General features: G+C 36.5%; 1 protein-coding gene across 1 annotated transcript in view; it reads left to right on the top strand.

The window, feature by feature from the left end:
- Window positions 1–27,187, top strand: part of LOC149565463 (Transducin/WD40 repeat-like superfamily protein) — a 204,729-nt gene that overhangs the window by 42,005 nt on the left and 135,537 nt on the right. Inside the window, exon 3 of the mRNA XM_089818994.1 lies at window positions 16,985–17,083. Coding sequence (XP_089675120.1) covers window positions 16,985–17,083 — 99 coding nt within the window. The remainder of the gene's footprint in view (window positions 1–16,984; window positions 17,084–27,187) is intronic.

Raw genomic sequence — 27,187 nt, forward strand, 5'->3', positions numbered from 1 at the left:
ATTTATTATTTCGTTCATATTACTATTATAATACGACATAATATAATTATTATAATATTACTTATAGCATAATATTATTATTTTAATATTATTTATTAATACTACTTTATATAAAATATTTATTATTATTATTTAAATTACTTGCCAAAATGGGGACATCACAGACATCATCCACTACACTATATCTATCATCTTGTGTCAACCCATCCATGATCTCACAAGCATGCTGATTTTTGGAATACTCAACTAAAAGTTGAGCCTTCCAATATGCTGAAATCTCACTCAATGAACACAGGGTAGCAAGTGATGGCTTTCTAGAAAGTGCATCAGCAATAGTATTGTTCTTCCCTTTGATGAACTCTATATCTACATGAAAGGCCCTGCCATCATGAGGTGTATGTATTTTGGACTTCATAAAACGTGTAGCCCAAAGTATGTCATCATGACGAATGATAGTCTCCATCCTGTGGGAAGTTACCTCCATAGGACCACCATCTAAAACCGCCCTTAAGATAGTCTTCTTCGTTCTAGAAAGAAACTCCAGTTGCATGCGGTGGTGGTCACTGATGTATCACCCAATACCTTGTAACTACTGCATGCCCAAAACTACATCATAATCCTCTAGTAGTAGCACATAAATATCATCTGTCAAAGTATAGTCCCCCATTTGGATGCTAAGTTGAGGAATCCTTTGAGTACAACTCAAAACGACACCTTCTGCAACCTTCACTCCAAAACCAACAAACTCCTCAGACTGGAACCCATGCTTGTCAACTAGTTCTAGTCAATAAAGTTGTGCGTGTCACCAGTGTCTACTAAGCTCATAAGCTGCTGGCCTCTCAATGTACCTTTCAAACAAAAGGCATGAATCTAGGATAATTGGAGAGAATAGCCATAGTCACTTTAGTTGACACCAAAGGCTCTGGAGTGTCTATCTCTAACTGTGGGTGTTCTTGCTCAACCTCCTCCAGAATATCCTCAGTATCAGTATCAGGTATCTCCTCATCACCTGTCTCAGATGTTACCTCTATCAAATGAACCTTGACTTTACCAGGGCAACAATGTCTAGGCTCCCATGGCTACTTACAGGAGAAGCATAGTTTCTTCCTCCTCAGCTCATTCCTCAATTCCTGGTCCATCCTGGGTGGTCTAGAAGGTGGTTCCCCTCTGTCCTGGGAAGTGTTGGCCTTCTGGGAAGGCCAAGAATCCCTGAAAGGTTTCTTATCTACCTGATAAGGAGTAGGAGGGATGTCCAATCTAAATGTAACATCAATGGCCTCCTTGAGGGTGGTTGGTCTGAATGCTCGTACTAGTCCCTTTAGCCTGTCTTGCAAATCCTCTATGAACAACATCGCACAACGACTATGAGACATGTTCGGAACCATGACTGCAATACGTTGGAACTCATTCACAAAAGACTCCATGTTCCCTGTCTGCCTAATATGTGCCAACTCCTGGTAGTTAAGCTTTGTGTCTTTACGTTCAGACCTAGCAATGAGTCGCTCAGTGAATTCAGCATAGGAGTGAACCATGACGTGATCTTGGGTGACCAATCCATGGTGCCACCAATCATAGGCAATCTTGTAAGCTCTCTCTCAGGTATAGGTCTCAATGATAAATAGATATCCAGCTTGTGCACCCAAGCTCGTGCACTCGTATCACCTGTGCCATCATAGGTAGCCAGTGTGATCTTCCCAGTGGCTCTACTGAGGTCATTGTTCTTTTGTGGTTTGTAGCCCTTGTCTCCTCTGAACCTTGTGTTATCCCTACGCTGTGCACAATATTGTGGAAAAGGAAAAACATCCCTAACCTCTCAAGATAGGCCTCTCCACTCAATTATAGCTGCCATGACTGAATCTTGGAATCCAACCTCAGGTGGCTCCATCTATGTCGGCTGCTCAACTTACCCAAATTGAGTCAATAATGGTCTATCTAGAGCAGGAGTACGTGGACGTTCTTGCCTATGAGAATGAAGGGAGCTCTTTGCTGAGACATGGGATCGACGACTGAGCTGGCTTCCTGCAACAGAAACCAACATGCTCCTTCCCTGTCTTTCCTGTCTACCTTTATGCCTATCCCATTCCATCCGCTTGAGGGTCTCTTGTAATCTGTCTAGTGTCTAGACTATCCTGGGCTGTGAAAAATCAGAGTTCTCATGAACTCTATCTCCTCAGCCTCTGTAGGCATGCTGTCACCAACAACACCCTATGCCTCACCCATAGTTGGTGTCTCTACATCTTTGGCAACCTCTACTCGCCACTGGTTTCTCTTGCGCTCGTAAAACCTGTGTATTTCTCCACCAGGATGCATAGAAATATAAAAATAGATGCCAAATGCTGAAATGAATTATCAAACCCTTTTCTGTAACCTATTGTGATAATTTTACCGAAATCCTACAGGCTGGCAGGATTCAGGCTTTGATACCATTGAAAGATCCAAAAAGGATCTTTTTACTGAACTTCTGTAAATTTTAATTAAAATAATATATTTTCCTGTGCTTTCCTTATGGTCTTAGAGAATTAGACAGAAGTTGCAGAAAGATTGTTTCTTCTTTTTTGTATTTTCTAGATATAAATAAAATAATAATTAATAACAACATCAAATAATATAATATTTGGCCAACCAGAATAGCTACAAATCATCCCAGGCAAGATATGTAATCAGTATGCCAGCAAAGGTGTTTACAAACAAGGAATGATGATGCCAGCTGCAAGAATGGACTAGCCATGCACCAAAAGGGTAGAGATGGCTAACGTAAGCCAACTAACAAATCACGTGCCAGCTGAAAGGCAGCCGTACGGCTTCTATAGTCATGCCAAGGTAGCAAAAAGATCCCAATGTGCCAGCCAAACCCTCAACATGCAATGCACAATCACTTCGAAACACTGAACTTAACAATCTTTGACAACTGCTGAAACAATACTGTAGAATGTTGCTGAAACCATTTATTGGTGTTTGCGTTCCAATAGCTAGGCTTTAGGGTTTGCGTCCCAGACCACTAGAATCGCTCCTTAGAGAAAAATCGCAAATACCAAGAATGAACATGTAAAAGATAATGAAAGAATGAGCCAATATCTTTTTTTATCTCCCTCTTAAAGCCAATCGAACTCTAAAGGGAGAATATGCTTTTCCCTTTATTATAAAATGACATCTTCTCAATTAAAAGGCCTTTATGTATAGGAAAAACATCTCTTTCCTCAAATAACATAACTCTAGGTGCCTGAAGGTCTCTGGATGATGAAAATAAGTTATAATAATTCAAGACCTTTCCAACGAGCTATAACACGTAGGCCTGCCTGACCAGATGAAGCCAAAATCCCCTTATTACTCCAATTAACTATATAAATAGTTTTATTTTAATTTATTTAAACGATATTTCCTTTTATTCAACTGGAAAGGAATGGTTCCTGACACCTGCTTGTGACTGATGTCGGACAATGTGAGCCAACAATCAGTCCCATGCCTAAAAACTAGGGATGCTCCTAGAAACTAGGCCTGTCACCTTGAAACTCAAATCATATACTGGTCCCAAGGAGCCTCAAATCTGATCACTGCCACAACCTCCTAAATTTTAGAAAAAATCCCTTAAATTAAGGAACTATCTTGACTGGCTCTCAAATTGATTGTAGAATCAACTTTGGTCACTGAGCATTCAGTATGAGTCTCTATCCATTACTGCTAGCCTACGAGACTCCAATAATAGGCCAACTCTCATGACTCTGCTAGTCAGACTAGAGGGGGGACATGACATCATTATTTGTTGAGACCATAGCAACGAGAATCGCGATGATTCACATGATTCGGCGATTCAATTCAAGCCAAATGATTTTTTGTGAATCGGTGAATCAAATCAGCGATAAAGGGTTTATGAAATAAGTTACTAAATTTCAAGGGTTTTTAAAATTTGCCGATTCGTGACTGATTCGATTCCGATTCATGGCAAATTCGTGATTCGATTCGACCTTGCTGATTCCGATCCAATTTCGATTCTCATTACTTTGGATGAGACTAACTAATTCGTATTCTTAGAATGATATAATGAACGGAGCAATATTTAACTCTGTTTCTGAATTCTGATATGAGTTTAATTTATTTCTTTTATATATATTCCTTGTGCTGATGAACAACTCTGTTTGATATGTGCAAACCTCCCTTTGAACTATACTGAGGCCAATTGAACTTATATATATGGAGTTTTGTGTTTTCTAAGAGTTTTTTTTTTTTTTTTTAAAGCAAGTTCTACCTAGGGGGTAATACCCTTTTTATTTATCAAAAAAGACTTACATATTGATCTTAGAGATCTCTATTCTTTTTACATTACATAAACCAAGACCAACGAACTAAATCAACCTTACTTCAATGGATCAAATACTCAATACCAATACCAATATTGACCATCCTTTCTGCTACCTCAACCAGGAAAATGTTACCATTAGCTTGGTAAAAAGTTTCAAATTTACTTAAATCATTTTTCTTCATCACACATGACTTGAATAGCGACCAAGCTTTCTTCATTATCTTTTCTTACCTTCTGCCTCCAAGCAAAATAAGCCCAAAAGATCACCACCCGATAAATTGGAATCAATTAGCTCCATGGCATTCATAACTTCCAGATACATCTCCTCATTAATAATCCTACATTTAATTCCATAGGTTGTCAATGGATGGCCTGAAATCTGAATGATCAGCTGGAACAAGTTATGGACTAGCTTGCCATCATGTTTGTGACTGTCCCCCATTTAGTCAACACCCAACAACATAATAATAGTCTCCTTTTCCTGGTCGTTTGCCTTCATAAATATCTTGCTGATCTGTAACTCCGACGTCTCCTCCCACCCCTCCACTTGCAAACATTTGTTTTGAACTCCAAGAATATCTGCCATGACTCCTCTCCATAATGGCTGAATGAATCACGATCGGTTTAAATCGAGTGCCTGGCCTGCACCAAATCTGGAACAAATCCATATCGTGGATACTATGGATCTAAAAAGAGATATGGAGGACCACAGAAGTGTACTCCAACTCCCACCTCGCTCCTAACACACCCTCTATCTGACTGTATCATTCGATTTCAACCCTCGGAAGAGCAGCTGCGTTTGCTGATAAGACATCACTCAGACTGATAGGAATTACTGCGTCCTGACCAAACTCCAAATTTGTCAGGGATTCTACTCCCAAATTAGCCAAAATATCCGCTACCTTATTTCGAAGACCTGCTCCCCCGTCCTCTTTTGCCAAGCAAGCAGTATCCCAATTGATGAGGGAAATCTTATTCTCATCCTTAGCGCCTTCCCAAAGAAACTTCTTGAACATACTTTCCAAGCCATTAATCACTCTGCTAGGAAATTTATAAATTGATAAATAATATATTGGGATAGCAGATAAAACTGACTTGATCATTAAAATTCTCCCTGCTTAAGGCAACCACCTATTTTTCCATGATGAAGCTTTTCCTTGACACTTGTTAATAATGTCCTCCCAAAAACTTTTATCTATCCGGCCTACAAATAAAGGTAGCCCTAAATATGTAATAAGGAAAATACCTTGCTCAAAACCAAAAATCGCAGAGATGGCATTCCTCCTGCAATGGGTAGTGTTGAGGAAACAAATCTTCAATTTATGAATGTTCATGCACTGACTCGACTCCTTTGATAAGTGTCCAACACTTCTTTTATAATCGCTGCCTCTTGAGTAGTTGCCTCCCCAAACAAAATTGCATCGTCAACAAATTGAAAATGTGAGAATGGTTCCAACCTATTGTGTATAGAAATACCTTTCCATCTACCAATCGAGGTTTGTTTTTTGATGAGTCTACCCAAAACTTCTGCCATCAAAACAAAAAGAAAAGGTGATAGAGGCTTTCCTTGATGCAACCCATTAGTAGCTTGAAAATATCCACAAATCGAACCATTAACAAATATGGAAAAATGAACTGACGACATACAAAAAGATATACATCTAATCCATTCTTGTGAGAAACCAATTCTGGAAAGAACTTGCCATAGGAATGGCCATCTAACTTTGTCATATGCTTTACTGACATCAAGCTTGACAATCGTACTTGGTTTCTTCGAGGAGCATAAACTATGAACTAATTCACCCTCATTAGAATGCTATCCACAATTTCTCTGCCGAGAACAAATTCATGTTGTTCTTTGGAGACGACCTTGTTAAGAATCTCCTTGAGTCTATTAGCCAATGCTTTAGACAATATTTTATAAAGAGCATTACATAGGGAGATAGGATGAAAATCATCCATAAAAAGACACTCCTTTTTCTTAGGAATCAAAGCGATAACTATTTTATTCAACTCCTTTAAAAAATGCCCTTGTTTCCTAAAAGATTCCGCACTTTTGTATAGATCGGAACCGATGAAAGCCCAACATTTCTGAAAAAATTTCGAAGGAAAGCCATTTGGCCCCGCCGCTTTGTAAGAAGGATTATCAAAGGTAGCTTTTTTGATTTCTTCTAGAGTAACAAGCCACATGAGTCATGAGTTATCCTCATCCTTAATGATTTTGTGTAGTATTGTTAGAGAATCCGAAGAATTACTAATCTTTGAATCATTTGAGGCTCCTAATAAAGCTTGAAAATGACCTGTCGCAATATGTTCTATTTCTTCCGGTCTATCAAAACACCTCCCTTGCTCGTTTTGTATGCTATTAATACCATTTGTAACTCTCGTAGATTTCACAGAGGCATGAAAGAATTTTGTATTCAAATCCCCCTCTTGAATCCATATTTCCCTTGACTTATCTCTCTAGTATATTTCTTCTTTGTGCAATAACTCCATCAATTCATTTTTAAGAGATTGCTCTTTTTCGAATTCCTCCTTAGTCATGCCAGCAATAAATACAATCTGGTTGAGATCTTCTAGTCCAGCCTCCACCCTACGCTTTTCTTGAAAAATGTTTTTGTATGTGTACTTATTCCAGAATTTGATTTTATTCTTGATCCTCTTAAGTTTTTGAACAAAAGTGTAACTCGGGGTGCCCTTATAAAGGTTATTGTCTATCCACCAACCTTCCACATTGGTTAGAAAATCCTTACCCATCCACCAGATATTCTAGAAATGAAAGCTACTTTTAGGACTCTTAACATCATTCAGAAAACTCAACTAAACAAGAAAATGGTCAGACAGGGAAAAAGGAGGAATGCTAGCATCCAAATCGATGGAGGAGTTGAGCCAAAATGGCCCTATCAAAAATCCATCCAATCTCTCAGAAATCCTAGCAAAATTTGCCCTTCTATTAGTCCAAGTGAATCTGCCATTAGTAGGTACCACATGAAATAAATTGTTCCTAAACACAAAATCTTTGAAATCAGCTATGACTTGATTTGACATTCTCAATCCACCCGCCTTGTCCTCCAAATCCAAAATTGCATTAAAATCTCCAGCAACTATATATTTATCATCCCTAATATTAGAAATCTTAGAAGATATAGTTGTTGACAACTGTGATTTGGCCTCCGTTTTGATCGGATCAGACATTGAATATATGAAAATTGAGATTATCCTTTTTGCGTACTACTCTACCATATAGCCAGTTTTCATGTTTTTCCATTTTGTGCATTTGAGTAGATTTCGACTTCCACAGCAATCCCGAGCCCCCCGCTGACCTTCATTTCTCTCCAAGGGATATCCCTACTCCCATGGTCTTCTTCATGAATTTGCCACGCTTACAATCCCATTTTCCCTTGTCCTCTCCTCTCTTAATTGCCTAAGCGATCTCCTCCCCCTTCCACCTTTGGCTTTTCCTAAAAGAACATTAGCCAATTGACTTATGACCCTCGGTTCTATATTATCTAAAACATCACCTGACACAAAAATTTCCAATGAATCCATATCATATTCTATCTTCGAATCCAAACGAGCCTTGTGATTTTGAATCTCTGTCGGAATCTTCAATATATCCTCCTTCCCCTTAACATGACCAGAACATTCTCCTTCCTCCATTGGAGTGGTAGCCGGAATGGATAGAGGTGGATTCTGTGGTTCTTGCATAATGGTTTTTCTGAATTGTTTTCTACGGATTTTTCTTAGGCAGCCATGCTTTGGCAGGCTTCACAAATACTTGACAGCTCGCCTTGGTATGGGATTTCGGGCCACATCTATCACACACCATGGAAGATGTTTCAATTTCAACCTGTTGTTTCCAAGAACAATTACCTCGATTCAAAAAAATGAATGAAGGAATGGACTGAACTGCCACTATCTTCATACATGCATATAAATAGGAATCATTATCAATAATTGTTTCATCAACCTCCAGAAGTGTCTCCAAAGATTTCCCTATGCATTCCGATCTAGAATCTCCCCAATACTCTGGTAAATTGTACAACCGAATCTATATGGGCTTTTGGTACACCGCTAAAGGAGTTAGATCAATTTTTTTTTGCTAAGGTTGTAGATATAGAGGAAGCGACCGTAAATTCCAATTTTGCTTGAGGATCTATTCTCGTTGCTCAACATTTTTGAAAATGACAATGAAGAAGCCCTTTGGGATAATTGATAAATTTGATAACAACTTCCTTACTCTATTGCTTCCTGACCCATTCACTAATCAAATCTCTCTTCAAACGGTCTCCCACGAATCTACCAATAATTGCCGATTTCTCCCATATCATTGCATCCTCCTCAGTTTCCACAGGAAGTTCTATAGTAATGTTTTTGGCCTTGTCCCCTGAGTCCTTACTGGACTAGTTAGGTTTAAATGCCTCTCTGTGTCATTTCCTCCTTCCATTCCTCTCTGCAAAAATGCCATTGTTGAAATTTCTTCGCCATTTGCTGTTTCTCTCCATCCTCCCCTTTCCCAAAGAATTAATTCCGCCCTTGAGGCATGGCCATGTAGGAGCATGACCCTATGTGGTCATGTCCCAAACACCATTGATTCAATGAAGACGATAGCTGATACTTGATCGCTATTTTAACATACTCGATTATGATTTGATCGATATTAAACATTTTAATAATATATGTAAAATAGAAGATGATATATATATATATATATATTTATATGTATATGTATATGTATATATATATATTATATGTGTACATATTAAATCAAACTTCTATATTTAGATTCTCATCAACATTAACATATATTATATACTTATAGGATTTGCTTCAATTGACTATGATGCTAACATTCTCAACAAAAGATGGATTGAAATAGATGGTCATTAGCCCCTAACGGGGCATTTGAAATTGTCCCAATACAATTGTACCATCTTAAAATGGATGCACTTGCCTTTTAAGACCTTTTAGCACCCATCCTTTATTAACTTCTTGGACCATGAATGCATCCCTATTCAATGTTCTTTTTCTTTCGTTTTGCACCATATCTTCTAGTCTCATTTGCGCATCCTCCTAGGCCTTCCTTGGGCCTTTTCTCTCCATCCTCTCGGACTTGGTCAACCCACCCAGGTCAACTTGATCCTTGATGATTGTGAGTTTCGGGGCTCGAAAAGTCTTAAGTTTACCAATTGAGTTATCTTTCTCCCCTGTTGGCTTGCAGTCAACTCTTAGCTTAACAGTCGGCCTGCAGTTAACTCTCTGCTTAACAGTTAGCCTACAGTTAACTCTCCGCTTAATAGTCATCTTGTAGTTAACTCTGCACTTAATAGTCGGCTTGCTGTTAACTCTTTGCTTATCAGTCAACTTGCGATTAACTCTCCATTCAATAGTTAACCTTAAGTTGACCTTTAACTATTTTCCCACCGGAAAGCTAGTATAAAAGGAGGCTTGGAGGCTTCATTTTCACATCTCATGTCATCAAGCATTCACAAATCATCAAGTACTCGAGGCATTCTAAAGCTTAAGGCGTCAAGCATTCAAGCGAGAAAGTTTCCTCAAGCGTTCAAGGATTTTTTGTGGGCATTTCCTCTTCAAGATCTAGCATTTTGTTGGTCATCAAGGGAGGAGATCTACATCAAGGCATTCATTATCTTCTTAATTGATGCACATTTACATCCATGACTCCATGATTTGGTCATCGTAGATCCATTGCAATTGTGGAGATATCCTACATTCTTCATATCGAATTCAAGATCTACAACATACATCATGATAAATCCTTGTTGATAAGGGTTTCTACAAGCAAGGTGAATATTTACATTTATCTTGTTTCCTTTACATTTACATTTATCATTTACGTTTATTTCCTTAACCTAGGGATTGACCAAGGCAAGCCCCTCCACAAAATCCCTTCTTTTTTGTGTTTATTTGTAGGGTATCAGTTAGAGCATACAAATTTGAGACCTACTCCTTGAGAGCTTTCTAGAGAAGTTTGTTGCAGAGTCGCCGGATTATGTTAACTTGGTTGTAGGATGTCCTTCCAAGTCGACCTAGTTCTTCAGTGCCCTTATGCTGGGAGATTTCTGTGTTTCATTCCTTTCGTCGTTTCATTTTGAGATCTACGATTAGATATTCAAAAAATAGTTCTGATCAGCGACTTTTGGAGCTAAAATATATCTTCTTCTACACATTTCAAGGTGAGTCTTTCATATTTTATTTTCCTTCGTATCTTTACTGGAGATATATATCTTAATTGGGCTAATTGCATACACATCATCTAAAGTTACATTATTTAAGCAATTGGTTCAATTTCACATTCACATTATCCGATTAAGGGCCAAAGAGTACATTTCCTTGTATTGCATTCCTCTTTATAATTCAAATTTCGTATTGGTGCCCTTCTTACTTTGTGTTCTAGTTAATCTTATTTGGATCATAAGTGGAATTTATTTGGAAATTCCCTTCTTTCCCTTTCATACATACTTGAATGGCTTAGTGGCTCGGATAAGCGGAGACCTACAACCCTATTAAAGTGTCTCCCTTTTCCCCCTAAACAACAACAAGGGCAAATGTGAGAAGAATGATACTAGATGAGGATTGGTGGGGTCTTGTAAATTATGTGTTGGAATTCACCTATTCAATAATGGCAATGCTTCGCTTTGCAAATGGTGATGAGCCATACCTTGGCAATATTTATGATTACATGGACACTATGTTGGAAAAGATTAAAATGGTAACTTCTATATTCTTTTTACAATTGTTTATTTGAGAGATATCTAGATTCTAAAGTTTAAATTGACATAATCACTAATTATAATTATTATTCATATCTCATAGCCTAGGTCATATAGAGGAGGGAGAATGATCCTCAAGACACTTTTTACAAAAAGGTGGAAGCAGTTGTTCATCATCGATGGAACAAAATGACCACACCTTTGCACCTCCTCCCACATGTTCTATCCCCGAGGTACTGTAGCGCTTATCAAATGTTTGTGCTATTGGTATTTGATAATGTTCAATTGTATTACGTTATCCCCCATAGTACTATAGTGTAGTACTTCGCCTTCCAGGTAGAGTGACACCATTTAGAGATGTAGAGGTTGCAAATGGGTAGAAGAGGGCACTAGCTAAACTTTTCTAAGATTCAAAAATCAGGGTGATTGTGAGGAATGAATTTGCTGCCTTCATCTCAGGAAATGATTTCCACCCTCTTGCTATACCGGACCAAAGTAGAATGGATGGCATTAAATGGTGGTACCTTCATGGGCAAGACTTCACGTACCTCCAACCTCTTGCCATAAAGATCCTATCCCAAGTGAGTTTCTAAACTTCAACATTTCTTAAACTTTAAGTTAACACTCTTGATTCCTTGAATTTATCTTGATTCTTGTATTGATATTCTTTTAATTTCTCTCTAGGTTGCCAGCTCTTCTGCAAGTGAGTGGAATTGAAGTACTCCTTTATCCACTCGGTCAAACATATCCGGTTGGCTGCAAAAAAGCATAAGACCTTGTGTTTATTCACAACAATTTACACTTGTTGTCATAGAAGGATCCTAATTACAAGAAGGGGCCCAAAAAGCTTTGGGATGTAGCACTTGTGACTCCAGATTCAGCTATGATCATCTAGGATCTTGTTGGATCCACTTTGGGCGATGTGGATGATGAGGAGGAGGATTATGAGTTCACAATCCCCTCTTGTACTAGTGGAGCTGGTTTGGGTTCCTTTGGTGATGTAGATATGGCACTTGCAGCTCATTAGTACCCCTTTGATGCAGATTTTCTTGAAAATCCATTTGATGATTGAAATCAAAAACTTTAGTTTTGACTCTTGACTCTTTTATGAGTGAATCATGTTACGAACTTTAAGTTTCATGATCTATATTTTGAGTTTTGATAATTTCGTTTTGTAATTTTGTAATTCAATGTGAATGTGTTGATTTTCTTTATAATTGTGAAAACAAATCAATAATCAAGCGTACTAGATTAATAAATCCATACTAGAATCATAGTTTTATGAAATGATTTAGTTTTTAGAATTATGTATAGTTCTCTTATTTTTAGTATATATAATGCATATGTACACACACACACACAAAGATATAGATATAGATATGGATGCACATATACATACACACACACAAATATAAATATAGATATAGATATAGATATAAATATACATATACACATACATATACACACACACATATATCATACATATACATATGTGTGTGTGTATATATATATATATATATAGACACACACATATGCATATACACACACATGTATATATATATATGTATGATATATGTGTGTGTGTATATATAAATACATACACATGTATATGTATGATATATGTGTGTGTGTGTGTGTGTATGTAGATGTATATGTATATGTGTGTGTGTATATGTATACACACACACACACACATATATTCATGAACCCCTATGCAAAATTATTTTGTTACTTTGACTTCAACTATATGACAGCATATTTGTGGTAAGCATGCAAAGACAATGTCTAGAAATTATTGTTTGAAGACAATGACGTTGTTCCATTTGTCCATAACCATTCACTTGTCATTGTAAGTCAGCTGTTGCTTGGTAGGTGCCCTCTGTAACATCCCTTTCTTTTACTTGAGATTACAATAACAAAATATTAATAAATAATTGTAAATTATAAATATATAAATAAAATAAAATATATCTATAAAATATAAAATTGAAGTATAATTAAAATTCAAGGCTCATGTGAAGAGTACAACCATTGAAAGAAAAAGACATAAAAGGGCCACTAAAGAACAAGAACAAAGTATCATGGGAAGAAAACATTTTATATTTGTTTGTCACTCCTTGTAAAGTTTGAATCAATATTTTAACAGCCTAATGCCGAAAACCCTCTAGCACTGAAATTTAGTTTCAGAAATCCTTAATTTCTCTTGTCAAGTTAGCGGACTAAAACCCCTGACTGAGGCAGAAATTAGAAACATTTCGAAGACTTTATACAGAGGGATACAACTGCATTTGTGAAAGAAGAATTACATTGGAGGCTAAAGGATTAGTCTGTATTTTTAGACATACATTATAAGCTTTGAATCCAATATATATAAACAAAATTCAAATTCTATTTTTAGGATAAGTTTATAATTATAATTAACTATGCAATCATTATTATGAGTTAGGGTTATTTATGTTAGGAAAAATAAGGAATTTAAAGGACATTGCCAATGACATCAAAGCTGTGATCTTGCCTGCCTGCAGGGTAAAGCTAACATGTTGGATGCATTTCAGACACATAGACATAAGTCTATAAGGAAGATAAATATGAAGGCCCAATATAATATTTTAAAACCAAGATTCATACAAAAATAAGAGGACATAGATTTTGTTCAAGAGTTATTGATGAAATTGAAGGAGGACAAAGAGAGGTCCAAGCTTAAGGTCTTTGATCAATATCGAAGTTTGCCAAATGATTCAGCTCTAGTGTTCCCTTTGATGAGTACTTGGAGGCAATTGGGAGCCATCATCTTGACAAACGAGGCCTATGTGAATACATATGAAAATGGCGGAGGAGGAGATTAGGCAAAAAGAGCCAAAATAATCAATTCTGATAGAAGAAATAAAGTCCAAATTAGAATGAGAATCACAAGAAGCTGGTAAACCAAAGGAAGAAGGACTAGACATAGAGCTACAAGAGAACAAATAGATCAATAGGCAAGAACAAGAGGAACATAAGGATATATTATAGTTTCCATATTTATATTTCTTGGAGAAAATAAATATGAATTAAGGGAATACCTGAAGGGTTCCACCTGTTGGATGGAAGAGTTCAAGTTAAAGGAACATGCACTAAATCATGTTAAGTCATTGATTGGTTTTCAAAATAGCGTTGAGGGTGCATTTGCTTTTTAGGACATTTCTTTTAGCCCAAATTTGAAAGTTTTGGGTCACAAAAATGAAGGTGTTGAGGAGATCTCAATAAACTTTTTTTTTTTGATGGAGGAGGAAGAAAATGTATTGGAGTCGCAAACTGAAGAATTTATTTAAGTTGTTATCATTGTTGGTTTGGCTATGCTAGAGTTGCTATATCAATAACAAACAATAAGCAATCTGGGAATGTTAACACTGAGCAGGAATAAAGAATGAATGATTTAGAAGACAATTGTGTAGAATTAGGCCAATATGGATTTTCCATGTAGGAAACTGATATCCAATTTGATAATAGGAATAATTTTCAAATTTTCCACTGGATTGTGGATAACTCACTTTTTGAAATGGTTATAGAGAGAATTGTATATTGGGATAACCCGCTCTTGGAACTGAAGGTGGAAAGATATCTTGGTTCAAGTTTTGGAACTTGTGATAGCACATCTTATGTTGAATGATGAAATGAATTTTCATAAAGATTCAAGAACAACTCCCAAGAGTGCTACGAGTTGCAGGTAAAGAACAATTGGCAGTAAGGTATGATTCAACAAGTTTTTCAAGGCAAAATGAATCATTGAGAAAAACTATTTGAAGTCAAGAAAGAAAAAGTTGTGCAGCAAGACCTAGCAACACAATAGCAATTAAGAAATACATTAGAGAGATAAATGATATGTCCAAGATTAATATGGAATCCTCGTCTCTCCAAGAAAGACTCAGTCAAGTGACGAAGAAATTCTAAGAGCATCCTAGTATGTGATTGCTTGAGGACAAATAATGTTAAAAAGGGTGAAATGTTCTGTCCCCCTTTTTAGCATGAGATTAGAATAATAAAAATTACAATATAAAAAATAATAATCTAATTGTAAAATATGAAAATTAAAATTAAATTTAATAAAAAAATCAAGAGGCATATGATGTATCACAACCATTGAAGGAATATTTATGTATATTTATATGAGACACCAAACAAGGAGAAATAAATATCATTGGAGTAATACATTTTTTTATTTTTTGTCACTCCTTGCGGAGATTGAATCAATATTCTAAGAACCTGAGGACAAAAACCTTCTATGCCTGAAATTGAAGGGTGAAAATCCTTAATTTCTCTTGTCAAGTTAGTGGATGAAAACCCTTTACTTGGGCAAAAGTTAGAAATGTTTCAAAGACTTAATATAAAGGGAGACAGTTGCTAATTTGAAGGAATTACAGCAGGGGCTAAAAGATAACTTTTATATATTAATTTTTTTTATAGAGATACATTATAAGCTTCAAACCTGAATATATAATTGAAGTTATAATTTTTAGGATAAATTTATATTTATAATTTACTATATGATCATTATTGTGACTTAGGGTTATTTATTTTAGGAGTAATAAGGAATTTTAAAATGGGACATTACGGCTTGATCAAAGTAGTTATATATAATGGAGACTCTGTTATCATCCCCCATTCTCCATCATCTATTATTGGGAGAGTTTTTTCTTCCCAATGCCACATTTTTGGCTAGCTGGAATATAAAAATGAAAGTCTACAATTTAATCTTTCATTCAATCTTCAATAAATAAGAACCTATAATTAAACAAACTGTGAAGATATAAATCAATAGAGGACTCTATTTCTAAATTGGAGGTTTTATTGCATCTGACTATTATTAAATTGAAAAGACTATTAGGGTTTACTACTTAAATATAGACACTTAGAGGATGTAGTGGAAAATTGGGTTGAATAAGGCAAAGTGTATATATTATACTTTATGTTTTTTGTGCAGACAAACCCAAAGAAAATCAAGCCCCAACTAGTTTTTTGGCCATATCCATGTATTGAATCTGTCTATCCCAACCCAAACTGGTAACTAAGTTTCATCATATCGTGCAGCTTGTTAATTTTAGGCTCTTTTATTTCTTGTTCACATGAAAACACTAAACAACTAACACATAATATGTCATATTGTTATTATTTCTTTTGAGCAGAGAATGGTGCCATAATTCTAAATGATTAAAGGAGTTTGGACTTCTGCATCTAATTTTTCTATTTTCTTCTACGATTCGTCTGGTTTCATTACAAGCTTTGTACTTTTTGTTTTTCTTAGGCACTAGTTCTCAGATGTAAATACCAGTATTGGCCAGGAAGTGGCCACGGGATTCGTGGTCTCATGATACTCTCATCAACAAATAAATGATGCTTTGACAACATGCAATCAGTTAACTATCAAACCTGTTTTCCTATCCTCTTCAGAATCAAACTGGCCTTTAACATTAATTTGCTTGTAGCAAGAGATGATTGTATCACAAAATATACCTATTCTCAATATGAAGTTATCTGGCTTAAATGGATGGTATCGTTATTTTGGTAGTAGAGTGCATTATATGTGTTTTTTTGTACTTGCAGAACTATGTTATGATGATGTACCTCATTGCTTTGAAAATTGCCTTCTTGAGTCAGTTGTCTTATGTCACTGTTGTGTTGCTTAAATGATCACATCATGCATTCGGTCAAACATCAGAATTCCTTGTCTTTTGGGACTATTATTGAAAAGGATGCATGTTATATTATATTAAAAGAATGGGCAAAACATTTGGTTAATCGAATCCAGGAATGAACTTGCTTTACAAATGGATTGTGGAAATCTTATAATGTTATTTGGTTAATCATTTATGTATTGTATTGTTAAACAATAACAGCATAAATGTCTGATTCTCCACATCAGACTTTTAAGACATTTTGACATTTTAACTAATTAAAGTCTAATATTATGTTGCAGGTTTCTATTCTTAGGGGTAATTCTTCATCTGACGAAATGTATAGCTTAAACATTGGTGGGCCCACTGGTGATCTTGTTGCTGCTGGTTCCAAAGCCAAGGTTTTGTTTTCTGTATTGTATTTCTTTTGATCTGTTAGGTTATTTTATTTTAATTGAACTTTAAATTAGAATTAGCTTCTTTCTATTTGTCATTTTTAACCTTGTAACGTTGTGCTTCTGAATGACGATATTTACTTTGAAGTGCAGAAACACAATTTTTTCCCCCTTATTTAGACAAGTTATTCACTACATATTGAAATTTCTTGTTATTGCAATGCTGTTGGCTCTAAAGCTAAGGTGTCGGAATGTATATTATATATTTTTTGATTTATTGGGTAATTTTAATTTTCAATTGAAATTTAAAGAATTATTAGGTTCCTTCTATTTTTTTTCCACCTTATCTTCTTGTGCCTTTGAATTGTAGTTTTACTCTGAAGTGCACAGACACCTTGTTCCATATTCAATAAGCGAGTCAATACATATTCAAATTTCTTGTTGTGGCCATCACCAAACTTTTAATATTGAATATTCTCAGGCCTTACATTTCCTCTGAATATTTGAACATAATATTTGTTTGAATAACTATACTACCCTTATTTTGCCTGCCCCTAGATATAACTTCTAGAAGTGCCAAAAGGCACACTTCTCCTGTTTTGTGGCTAATCCAATATAGTAGATCTGTGTATTGGATTGGTTGCATAATTTTGTAGAAAATTGAGTATAGAGCGTATAAGAAAAAAAAAATTTAGACACACACACATCTCTCTGTATGTGTGTGTGTGTGTGTGTATGGAATGCATCTAATATCAAAGCAATGATCTGGTAATTAGATCAGCATAACAATAGGATTGCATAAATTTTCTTTTTGTGTGAATCGAAGTTGCCAGCTTAAGCTCAAAGATGTAGATGATCAATATGTTTATTTCAAGATTACAAATTAAAAAAAAATTACACAGTTATTTACAAAGAGGGATTTTTTTTTATAGATTTTTAATCAAATCAAATTTAATAGAGGAAAGGATGACAATACGGAATTAGAATTGCGAAAAGGAATGAATGCAATGCAAGGAAATGCTCTTTTTCCTGTGTGTGATATGTGAATGTGATTGTGTAATTGAACTAATGGACTAAGTGTGAAATAGAATGTGAATTTAAATGCGAAATGTATACAATCAGCCCAATTAAGATATGCAATTATGTTTAATCTGAAAATTGAAATGAATGATACAATACTCTTCTTGAAATGTGTAGAGGAAAGTGTCTTTTTGCTCCAAATAGTGCGGATCTAGGCTGGATTTTGAAGTTCTGTTTGTGGATCCCCGAATAAAATAGAAAACTTAGAACAACCCAAAAATAGTTTTTCTTGTGGAGGCTTCAAGAACAGATCGACCTGGAGGAAAACTGTTTAACACCATTCCACGAAGTCACCGTGTTCTTAAGACCCTTTAACTAGGTTGACGTGAGTTTTCTAGAAAGGTCTTCGAGAGTTATTTCCATATTTGTAACCATAATTTCGCTAACCTGCTCCAGCACATAGTAAATTTTTTGTTTTTGGGTGGGTGAGGGCTTGCCTTTATCAAGCTCTAGATTGAGGAATCAACCTTGAAATTGGAATGTAAATGTATGTAAAGGAAATAAGATAAATGTAAGTATTCACCTTGTTTGTAGAAACCCTTGTCAATAAGGATTTGTGTTGCTCGAGTGTTGTAGATATTGATTTCACCATGTAGGATAGGATATCTCCACAATTGCAATGGATCTACCAACACCACATCATGAAGCCATGGATGTAAATGTGCATCAATGAAGAAGATGATGAATGCCTCAATGTTGACCTCCTCCTTTGATGGCCAACAAAATGCTAGATCTTGAAGAGGAAATGCTCACAAAGAGTCATTGGAACTTTGAGTGCCTTGAAGGCTTGATGAAAAATAGCTTGCTTGAATGCCTTGAGTACGCGTGTGGATGTCTTGGAATTCTTGGATATTAAAATGAAGATCCAAGTCTCCTTTTATATTCGTTTTTTGGCGGGACAACAATGCAGGCTGACTAGAGATCAAAATAAAATAAGTGGAAACCCCAAGACACCTTGGGCCTTGAGGCCTCTTTCCCTTGGGGAAGAGGTCGACCTTTTCTTGGGAACAGGTCGACCTAGGTTGGCCTATTTCTGAGGAAGTGCCCAAAAAGAGGTCCTGAAGGCCTCAGAGAGAGTGTAGACAGGATGGGGAAAAGAGGAAAGAAGTAGGAGAAAGAGAACATTGAGCATGGGTCCATCCATGGTCCATGAAGCTGCTATGGGACAGGTGCTAAAAGGTCTTAAATGATGGGTGATTCCATTTTAGGACGATACATTTAGTCCCGACTTTAGCGGTAGTATGAGTCATCTTAAACTCACGGTAAAGTAGATCAAAAACAAAAGTTGATCACATCATGACTAAGGAGACGAAGAAACTACCAAGCCCCCTACACAAAAGGGATAGCATTGAATACTCTAGCAGGTTTGTGTGTTCGGCAGTCGGCAGTCAGTCCCATGAAAAAAAGGGGTAGGGTCAAATGGTCTAATAGGTTTGTGTGTCCGCTAGTTAATCCTACAAAGGAAAAAGGGGGAGGATTGAATGATCTAGCGGGTTTGTATACCCAATAGTCAATCCCACAAATTTTGCACAATGCGACAACTTTACACCCCCATGATATAGTACTCCTATACCATGAGATTGGTGTAATGTCCCCTTCTAGAATGAAGTTTTACAAAAATAATCATTATATTAAATAATTAAAATAATAATATATAGTTATGATTAAAGTTATTATAATAATCAATAGTAAAATACTATTTAATGATAAATAAATCAATATATACTTTTAACATTATAAAACAACAAGAGCCCATGCAAAAATGTAGGCATTTAATTGGTCTGCATCTATGAAATAAAAAAAAATAAACTAAGTATTATTCAATACCTATTTGATACAAATGATTCCGTGTATGACAAATAACTATGTCAAATACTATAATGAGAGATTATAATTGGTAATATTATTACATTAGAATTATGATCTAATCATAAAATTATGATCTAATCGTTTGGTTATCAAGAGACACAATCTTTAACCAAAATACATTGGTCAAACTACATACAAATATGCATTAGAGGAGAACGGATCAAGGGGGGGAGGACATTACAAAATAAGGAACATTACAAGTCAAGTTTCATTTGCCAATCGAAGAAAATATACTATTGCCTTGGTAGAAGCAGATGAAATCAATACATATGTCAGTTGGAAGATGGTAAAGTCCTGTACAGACAGATAATTCTAAACTTGACTAAGTAGGAGTTGAATATAAGAGTAGAAGAAAAATATTGGATGCGAACCATTCCAATGAGGTCAATTCAAACAAACACAGAACAAACAAGGATAAATAATATATATATTTCTGCCAATATTATTAAAGTCAAAGATCAAGACCGAAACATAGTTAATTACCAAGGAATTTCCTTTGACAAGAAGCGATAGAATATAAACGCATAAAGAGTGGCACTCCGATCGTAGTCAACAACAAGTAAGACCAAGAAGAAGCGGGGAGAAAGAAAAGGGCATTCAAGTCAATTATATCTGCAACTGATAAATATAAGTGATGGGGGAAGCTACAAAAATTACATTAAGAAAGGGCATGATCCAAATACTGTTTTTAAGAAGGAAAGAGTACGATACAGTTAGAAATCTGGAGCATATAGTCTGATGAGGGAAAGACCCCAAGCAGTGAATTAAGCATTATGGAGAGAGATATCCATAACTGAATCAGAGAAGGCATTGTTGGAAAGCATTTGCCGTTCATCGTAGTTTCCAAACACATTAACATTACCATTATCATTGAGGAGCTGTGTTTGAAATATTGTGAGGGAATAGACTTCAAAAAAACCAGTACCACATACACACAATGATGACATATATATATATATATAGAGAGAGAGAGAGAGAGAGAGAGAGAGAGAGAGAGAGAGAGAGAGAATAATTACACATTTTGGATAATCAGGGTAGTTCAATATATTCTACTAGGCCAATACATACTGGTGGGTTGATATGGTAGCAACAGATCATTCAAATCCATTGATATAAGACTCAGCATCAAGGGGTCACGATCATTATATATAACTTATAAGAGATTGAGGATATCTAGAGAAGAGGATCTACACAACTTGCGAGAGAGGGCAAGAGTAGTAAAAAGTAAAGCTAAGCATAAATATGAGATAATGACGAGTATATCAATCTCCACATTCAGAAGAAGTTACAGTCATCAATTCACATGTACAGTATTCAAAGAGATACGAAAAGGTTGAGAAGTAATGTAATCAATATTGAGATGGGAAGGCAACAGGGGTAGATAACATCAAATCAGAGATTAGGGGTTATACATTCCAAACAGATGAATCATTGAAGAGGAGACTTAATGAGATATTTAAGGAAGAAGCAACATACCAATATATTAGAATTATAAAGAGAGAGTTATATACTTCAAAGCATTATGGCAATGGTATCATTTCTTTTCTCATGAATAAGTTGGCACTTGCTCACTACAATAAATAAAAGTGGCTAATAGGAAAAGATTTATTCTAGTTTCTTATACAAATTGTTATTATAGTAAGACTTGACATATCAATATTCATTTCAAAACTCTTTGAGTTGAATCAGAATATCTAGCCCAAAGAAATGATAGCATTATGTTCAACATTCCGACCAAAATGTACAAGGGACATTACAACTGGCTTGCACATGTGCTAGTATAGGTCAAATGATCTAGCAAGTGTTTATGCATGCTAGTTAACTGATCCAAGACATGTATAAAAAAGTAAGAGTATCTGGCCCTAGCAAATTGTGTTATGCTAGTGTACTCTATTTGTTGTTCTTGAAATAAAACATATGAAAATAAGGGGCCATGTATGGTCCCCCTTAAGATGGAAAATAACCGCTTATATTAACAACTTAAGGAAATGATGAAGAATGATAAAGCAATTTCAACATCAAGATAGCATGCACAAGCAACACCCAGTCCAAGCCAAAGAGGTCACAACTCCTATGAGGCGATGGAAGGGAGGAATGCAACAAGACACCATACAAGAAGTGAAAAAGGAAATCCTTGAAAAGGAGAGTATACTATAATGAGGCTTCAAGGTAAGTGATCTGTTTACCATTAAAATCCAATTGCAATGATGTAAGATTGGATGTCACATGATAAATAATTAACATACAACTAAAGAAATAGTGGAACCTTGAGAAAATGAGAAATATGGATATGATTTTTTGCCCCCAAGTGTAGGAACAAGAGAAGAGAGGACCTATTACGCTACTCACAAATTAAACCATGTATGACAATGAGCCCCCAAGAGGAAGGCCAACAATTTTACGTGGCGTGGAACAACATAATAGGGACTCTGATGTTATTTGAAGAAATTAGGATTAAAATTGAACTCATCATAAGGAGGTATGTGAATAACCTGATTATCAACGAGCTGTTGAAGACTGTAATGTAAAGCTTGACAATCATTAGTAGAGTGGTCATGATAATGGTGATACATGCAAAATGGAAGATTCATAAGTTCTTGACTATGTTTCTTTCTATGTATAGGCCTAGTAATCACCTTAGTGCGAAGAATTTTAGGTGAAGTTTTTTCTTGATTAAAGATATCTTAGATGACAAAGGAGAGGATGTGGACAAAGAATGAGATTCAACACCTTACTACACACATCCCAAATTATGATCGACAATGTTGTGGAAATAGTACTCATGCCCCCCATTGCCTAAGGGCATATGATTTTGTTGTTGTTTACCAAATCCATTTTTAGTGAATCTATGATAACCAAGACCAAAACAAGAATCCATATCACTAGGTTTGATAGATTCATCATCAGGGGAAGTAGAAATAAAGTTATTAGAAAGAAGAGTTGTGGAAGATTTTATGATTGAAAGATCATTAACTCTATATTAATTTTCCTATCAATATATACTTTTGGTTTGAGTTGGTCCTAATGGAACTCTAATTTTTAGAGTCTCCATTTAAGAAATAATGGCGGAGAAGATTATTTATTGATTATGATACATTCATTTCGATAATATACAAAACTAAAGGTATCTATATCATAGTATGCACTGCTATCATGGTGAACACATGAGGACTGCAATCAAAAGATGTTAGCAAGTAACAAGATCCTAAGTTAGCGTATCAAACATAAAAGTTCCAAAAATAGAGGTCAAGAATATGCATGACATGGTGCCAAAGAAAATGCAAGGAGGTATGCATACACAGTCCACAGTGAGTTCATAATATTGAGCAAAGACAAATACATATGCTATCAGATGTGTTGTAGAGGTGTTTGCTGTAGGAAGTAAAAAGCTTATTATTTTCTATGAATAGTTTATGAGAAAGGTTGCCATTTGAAAGCCTTCAGAAGAATCTATGTGTATGAAGGCCATTGCCGTTTAACACACATCATCGTTGAGTCTCCTCAGGAATCATCATGCAAACATGACTTAGCAACCATGTATAAAAGCAAACGTTAGTGGTAATAGGAATCAAATTCAATGGCTGTTCCATATGACGTGAGACTTTGCTCCAAGTGCAACTATTCAATGCCCCAAAATTCTGTAAAGTTCAATAAAGGGAAACACAAATAACAATGCTTACATAGAGTAAAGAAATTTTGATGATGTTGAAATCCATAGCATTGGTCAAGGATAGAAGATTTACGGCAATATGAGTGAACATATTCAAACAAGGTTGATCTAATGGAGCCACAAATCTAAAAAAATGAAACACGACTCTATTCTTTGCTCCTTCAAATCATTGTGCTTTCACGGGCACTAGAATTTGACCTCTAGAAAATAGGCCACTGGAATTCGTATCATACAGTATGAATTGGCATTACATAGAAGATTAATAAATGACAAGGAATGGTGTTTGAGCGGCGAACATGAATTTATATCTATATGATTATAGAAGGAACTGGATGACTTAGGGAGACCTTTGCATATAAATTTTTTTGCTAGCGATGACAGAAGATGCTCGACACCTTATTTATGGTCATGATCGAATGCGGCATCTATTGAACTGAAAGAAGAATATTTGATTGCCAGTAGTGTTCCTATTAATACTTGTTTGGAGATCGTTAATATACAAATGATATCCATTGAATATTATCGCCAAGGATAAGGAAATAAAGGTTCGATAATGTTAGAAATTAATTCAAATTGTTTTACGAAAGGGTGCTTAAACAAGATGATTTTTTAATAAAATGATATGACCTTTTATTCCTGAAAAGTCGTTTCCTTAAGGAAATAAAGATATAACTACAAGATGTTTTAGCCAAGAACAATGTTGTCGGTAAAATGTATAGTGCAGCCAACGGGTAGAGTAGTAGCCGAACGGGCGCGTGACGCTTGAGTCACCCCTTTGGAAAGGTATATGTACACGTCCGAGATGGACTTTGGAATCATCATTGTGATCATTGTAGTCATTGTATTCGGATTGTAATCAGCAAATGCATTTATGAATAAAGTATTTGTTTTGCATTGAATTGTGTTATACATGTGTTTAAGCTTTTACCCTGTACAGAAAATATTTGGTGCTGTTGCCAGACGAACTTGGAATGAAGGAATGATATGAAGATTAATGCCGAATTTTCTTAACAAGGATAGGAACAAGGTGAAAAATAAGGATGAACTACGTACAATACAAGAAGTTTTAATTTTAGCGCAGCAGGTAGAACGTAGGTAGAGACTTCAGCAGATTGCCGAGGGGCATTGAAGGGGTGAAGAGGCACAGATGGAGGGAGTGCACTCACCTAGTAGGCTGAGGAGTGCCGAGGAATTGCTGGAGGAGACTCGACAACACTTAAATTTGGTGGAGGAAACAAGGAAGAGTTCCTTAACCTGTATACATCGAGGGGAGAGTGTTTGAATGGAAGGGAAGCAACTCGCATGGCTCGGAGTGCCGAGGGAGCACGAGCATGGAGTGATCTCTTTGTTCCCGATACACCAGACGGACGGATACAAGTGGAGAATAGAACAACATCACTTGAAGACCTTTCACCAGACAACGCGGTTGTTGGAAACAAGATTGTTATACAAAAGAGCGTGGGAGTTCAAAACAACGCGGGAGTGTAGAACAACGCAGGTACACAAGTACCCTCAGAATCAAAGGAAAGTAATGATGACAGGTCCTAAAGAAAAATTACCCAAGTTTCACGATGATGGTTCAGTAGACCCTATCGGACATTGTAAAATATGTGAAACCATATGGACAGCAAATGGCGTGATGGATGAAGACGATTGGGTTAGACAGTTCCTAGCGACCCTGCGGGGTGTGGCGATAGATTGGTTTTCCAATACCAATCTTCAGAAACTCAATACATGGGAGAATGTTAAAAACTAAATTATAGTAGAATTCAGATTGCTCCGAGATGATAATGAGATAGTGGCAGAGATATATAGTACTAAACAAGGAAAGAATGAAATAGTCCGGACCTATTCCAGACAATTGAAAGAACTAATTGGAAAGATGGAGAGTCAACCAGCAGATGGTTTGAAAAAACGGTGGTTGTGGAGGGGCTACGACCGGCTCTTAAAAAGAAGATGAAGATTGTACCACCGGTGTCGTACACCGACGCGTATACTCGTGCCATGGATTTGGAAAGTGAACAAAAGACAAGTAAGAAGAAAAAACATAAATCTTTTGATTCAGATGATTCATCCTCGGAAAGTAGTAGTAGCGATGAGGAGTTAAACAAGAAGGTGAAAGCATTATAGAAAGACATGTTGCGGATGATGAAAGAATTCAAGAATTTGAAAAAGAATCTGGACACAGTGAAGGGGGAATTGTGGTGCATAGATTGCAAAGAGGATGGCCATACGAAGGGTTCATGCTCGAAGAAGAAATTTTGTGACATATGCCAGGTAGCAAGACATTCCCTAAAGGAGAGCCCATTTAACTTGAAAGAAAAAGGACACCAACAGGTATTACTAACATAGGAAGTGTTCGACAACAGCAATAACAAGAGCAATGATGCAACTTCGGGTGGATATTGAAATAATAATAGGCGCAGAAGGGGTGGAAACAATAATAATAACAATAGAGGCCGAAGTAGAATACAGTATGATGTGAGTGGATGGCCGATGATACAGTGCGGGGCATGCAATCTTTGGGGTCACTTCGCCAGGGACTGTCCTACGAAGGAGACGCTAGAGCTACTGTGCAGATGGTGTGGTCCAGGGGACCACGAAGATTCAAAATGTCCAAAGCAAGGCGTAAATCTATTAAGTATTGAAACGTGTGATGAGAAGGTACTGGTAATCACACAGGAAGTAGTTCCAGAGAACCCATTACAGGAGGTTGGGCAGACACAGAGGGAGGAAGTACCGCATAGCGCTATTGAGCGTATGGTGGAGGCTGTGGAGAGGGCTATGGGTACACAACAGGAACACCCAGTAGCATAGGAGACATCGATGACAGAGGCATTTTTTCTGGATGAGGTCGCAGCTCTAGCATCTCAGGCTTGCCAGGGGTTAGCTTCGACAAAGACTCAGGTATTGGAGTCAGTGGTGAAGGAGCTGGAGGGAGTTGTATCCTTCATGAGGTTGGGATGTCCAGTTGCCTTTACGGTTTGTTTTGAGGAGAGGGGATGGCTAGATGTGGAGACCATGGAGATGCGGCAGGATTGGTCCACGACGCGAGACCCTGAGATGGAGAGTCGGGTAGAGGTTCTGATTCATGAGATAGAAAAGTTGCACAGGGAGGCGTAGTACACTCTTCGGAGTAGTCAAGTGGATCAAGTAGCAGCTGAGAGAGCTTGGGAGGAGTCAGCTACCAGGTTAGCTTCAGAGAGGGCAGCCTGGGAATCTAAGAGGGCGACCTGGCAATCTGAGAGGACGACCCTGTTAGCAGAAAAAGAACAGTTGGCTGTAGAAAAAGAAAAGATGGCAGCAGAGAAGGAGGAGTTGGGAGAATTCAGAGAGATGATGCAGTTAGCCATAGAGCTTCAAATGGAAGTAGAAGTAGAGCTGAAGATTAGGAAAGAACAGGTCTACAAGCTATGGATGGAGTTGAACAAGTTGAGGACACGGACGCATCCCTCTGTCTAGTACTTATGCATTTATATATTTTGTTATTT

Source organism: Cupressus sempervirens, chromosome 3, assembly GCF_028749045.1.
Source record: "Cupressus sempervirens isolate cs-2001-9-10 chromosome 3, ASM2874904v1, whole genome shotgun sequence".
NCBI classification, from domain to species: Eukaryota; Viridiplantae; Streptophyta; class Pinopsida; order Cupressales; family Cupressaceae; genus Cupressus; species Cupressus sempervirens.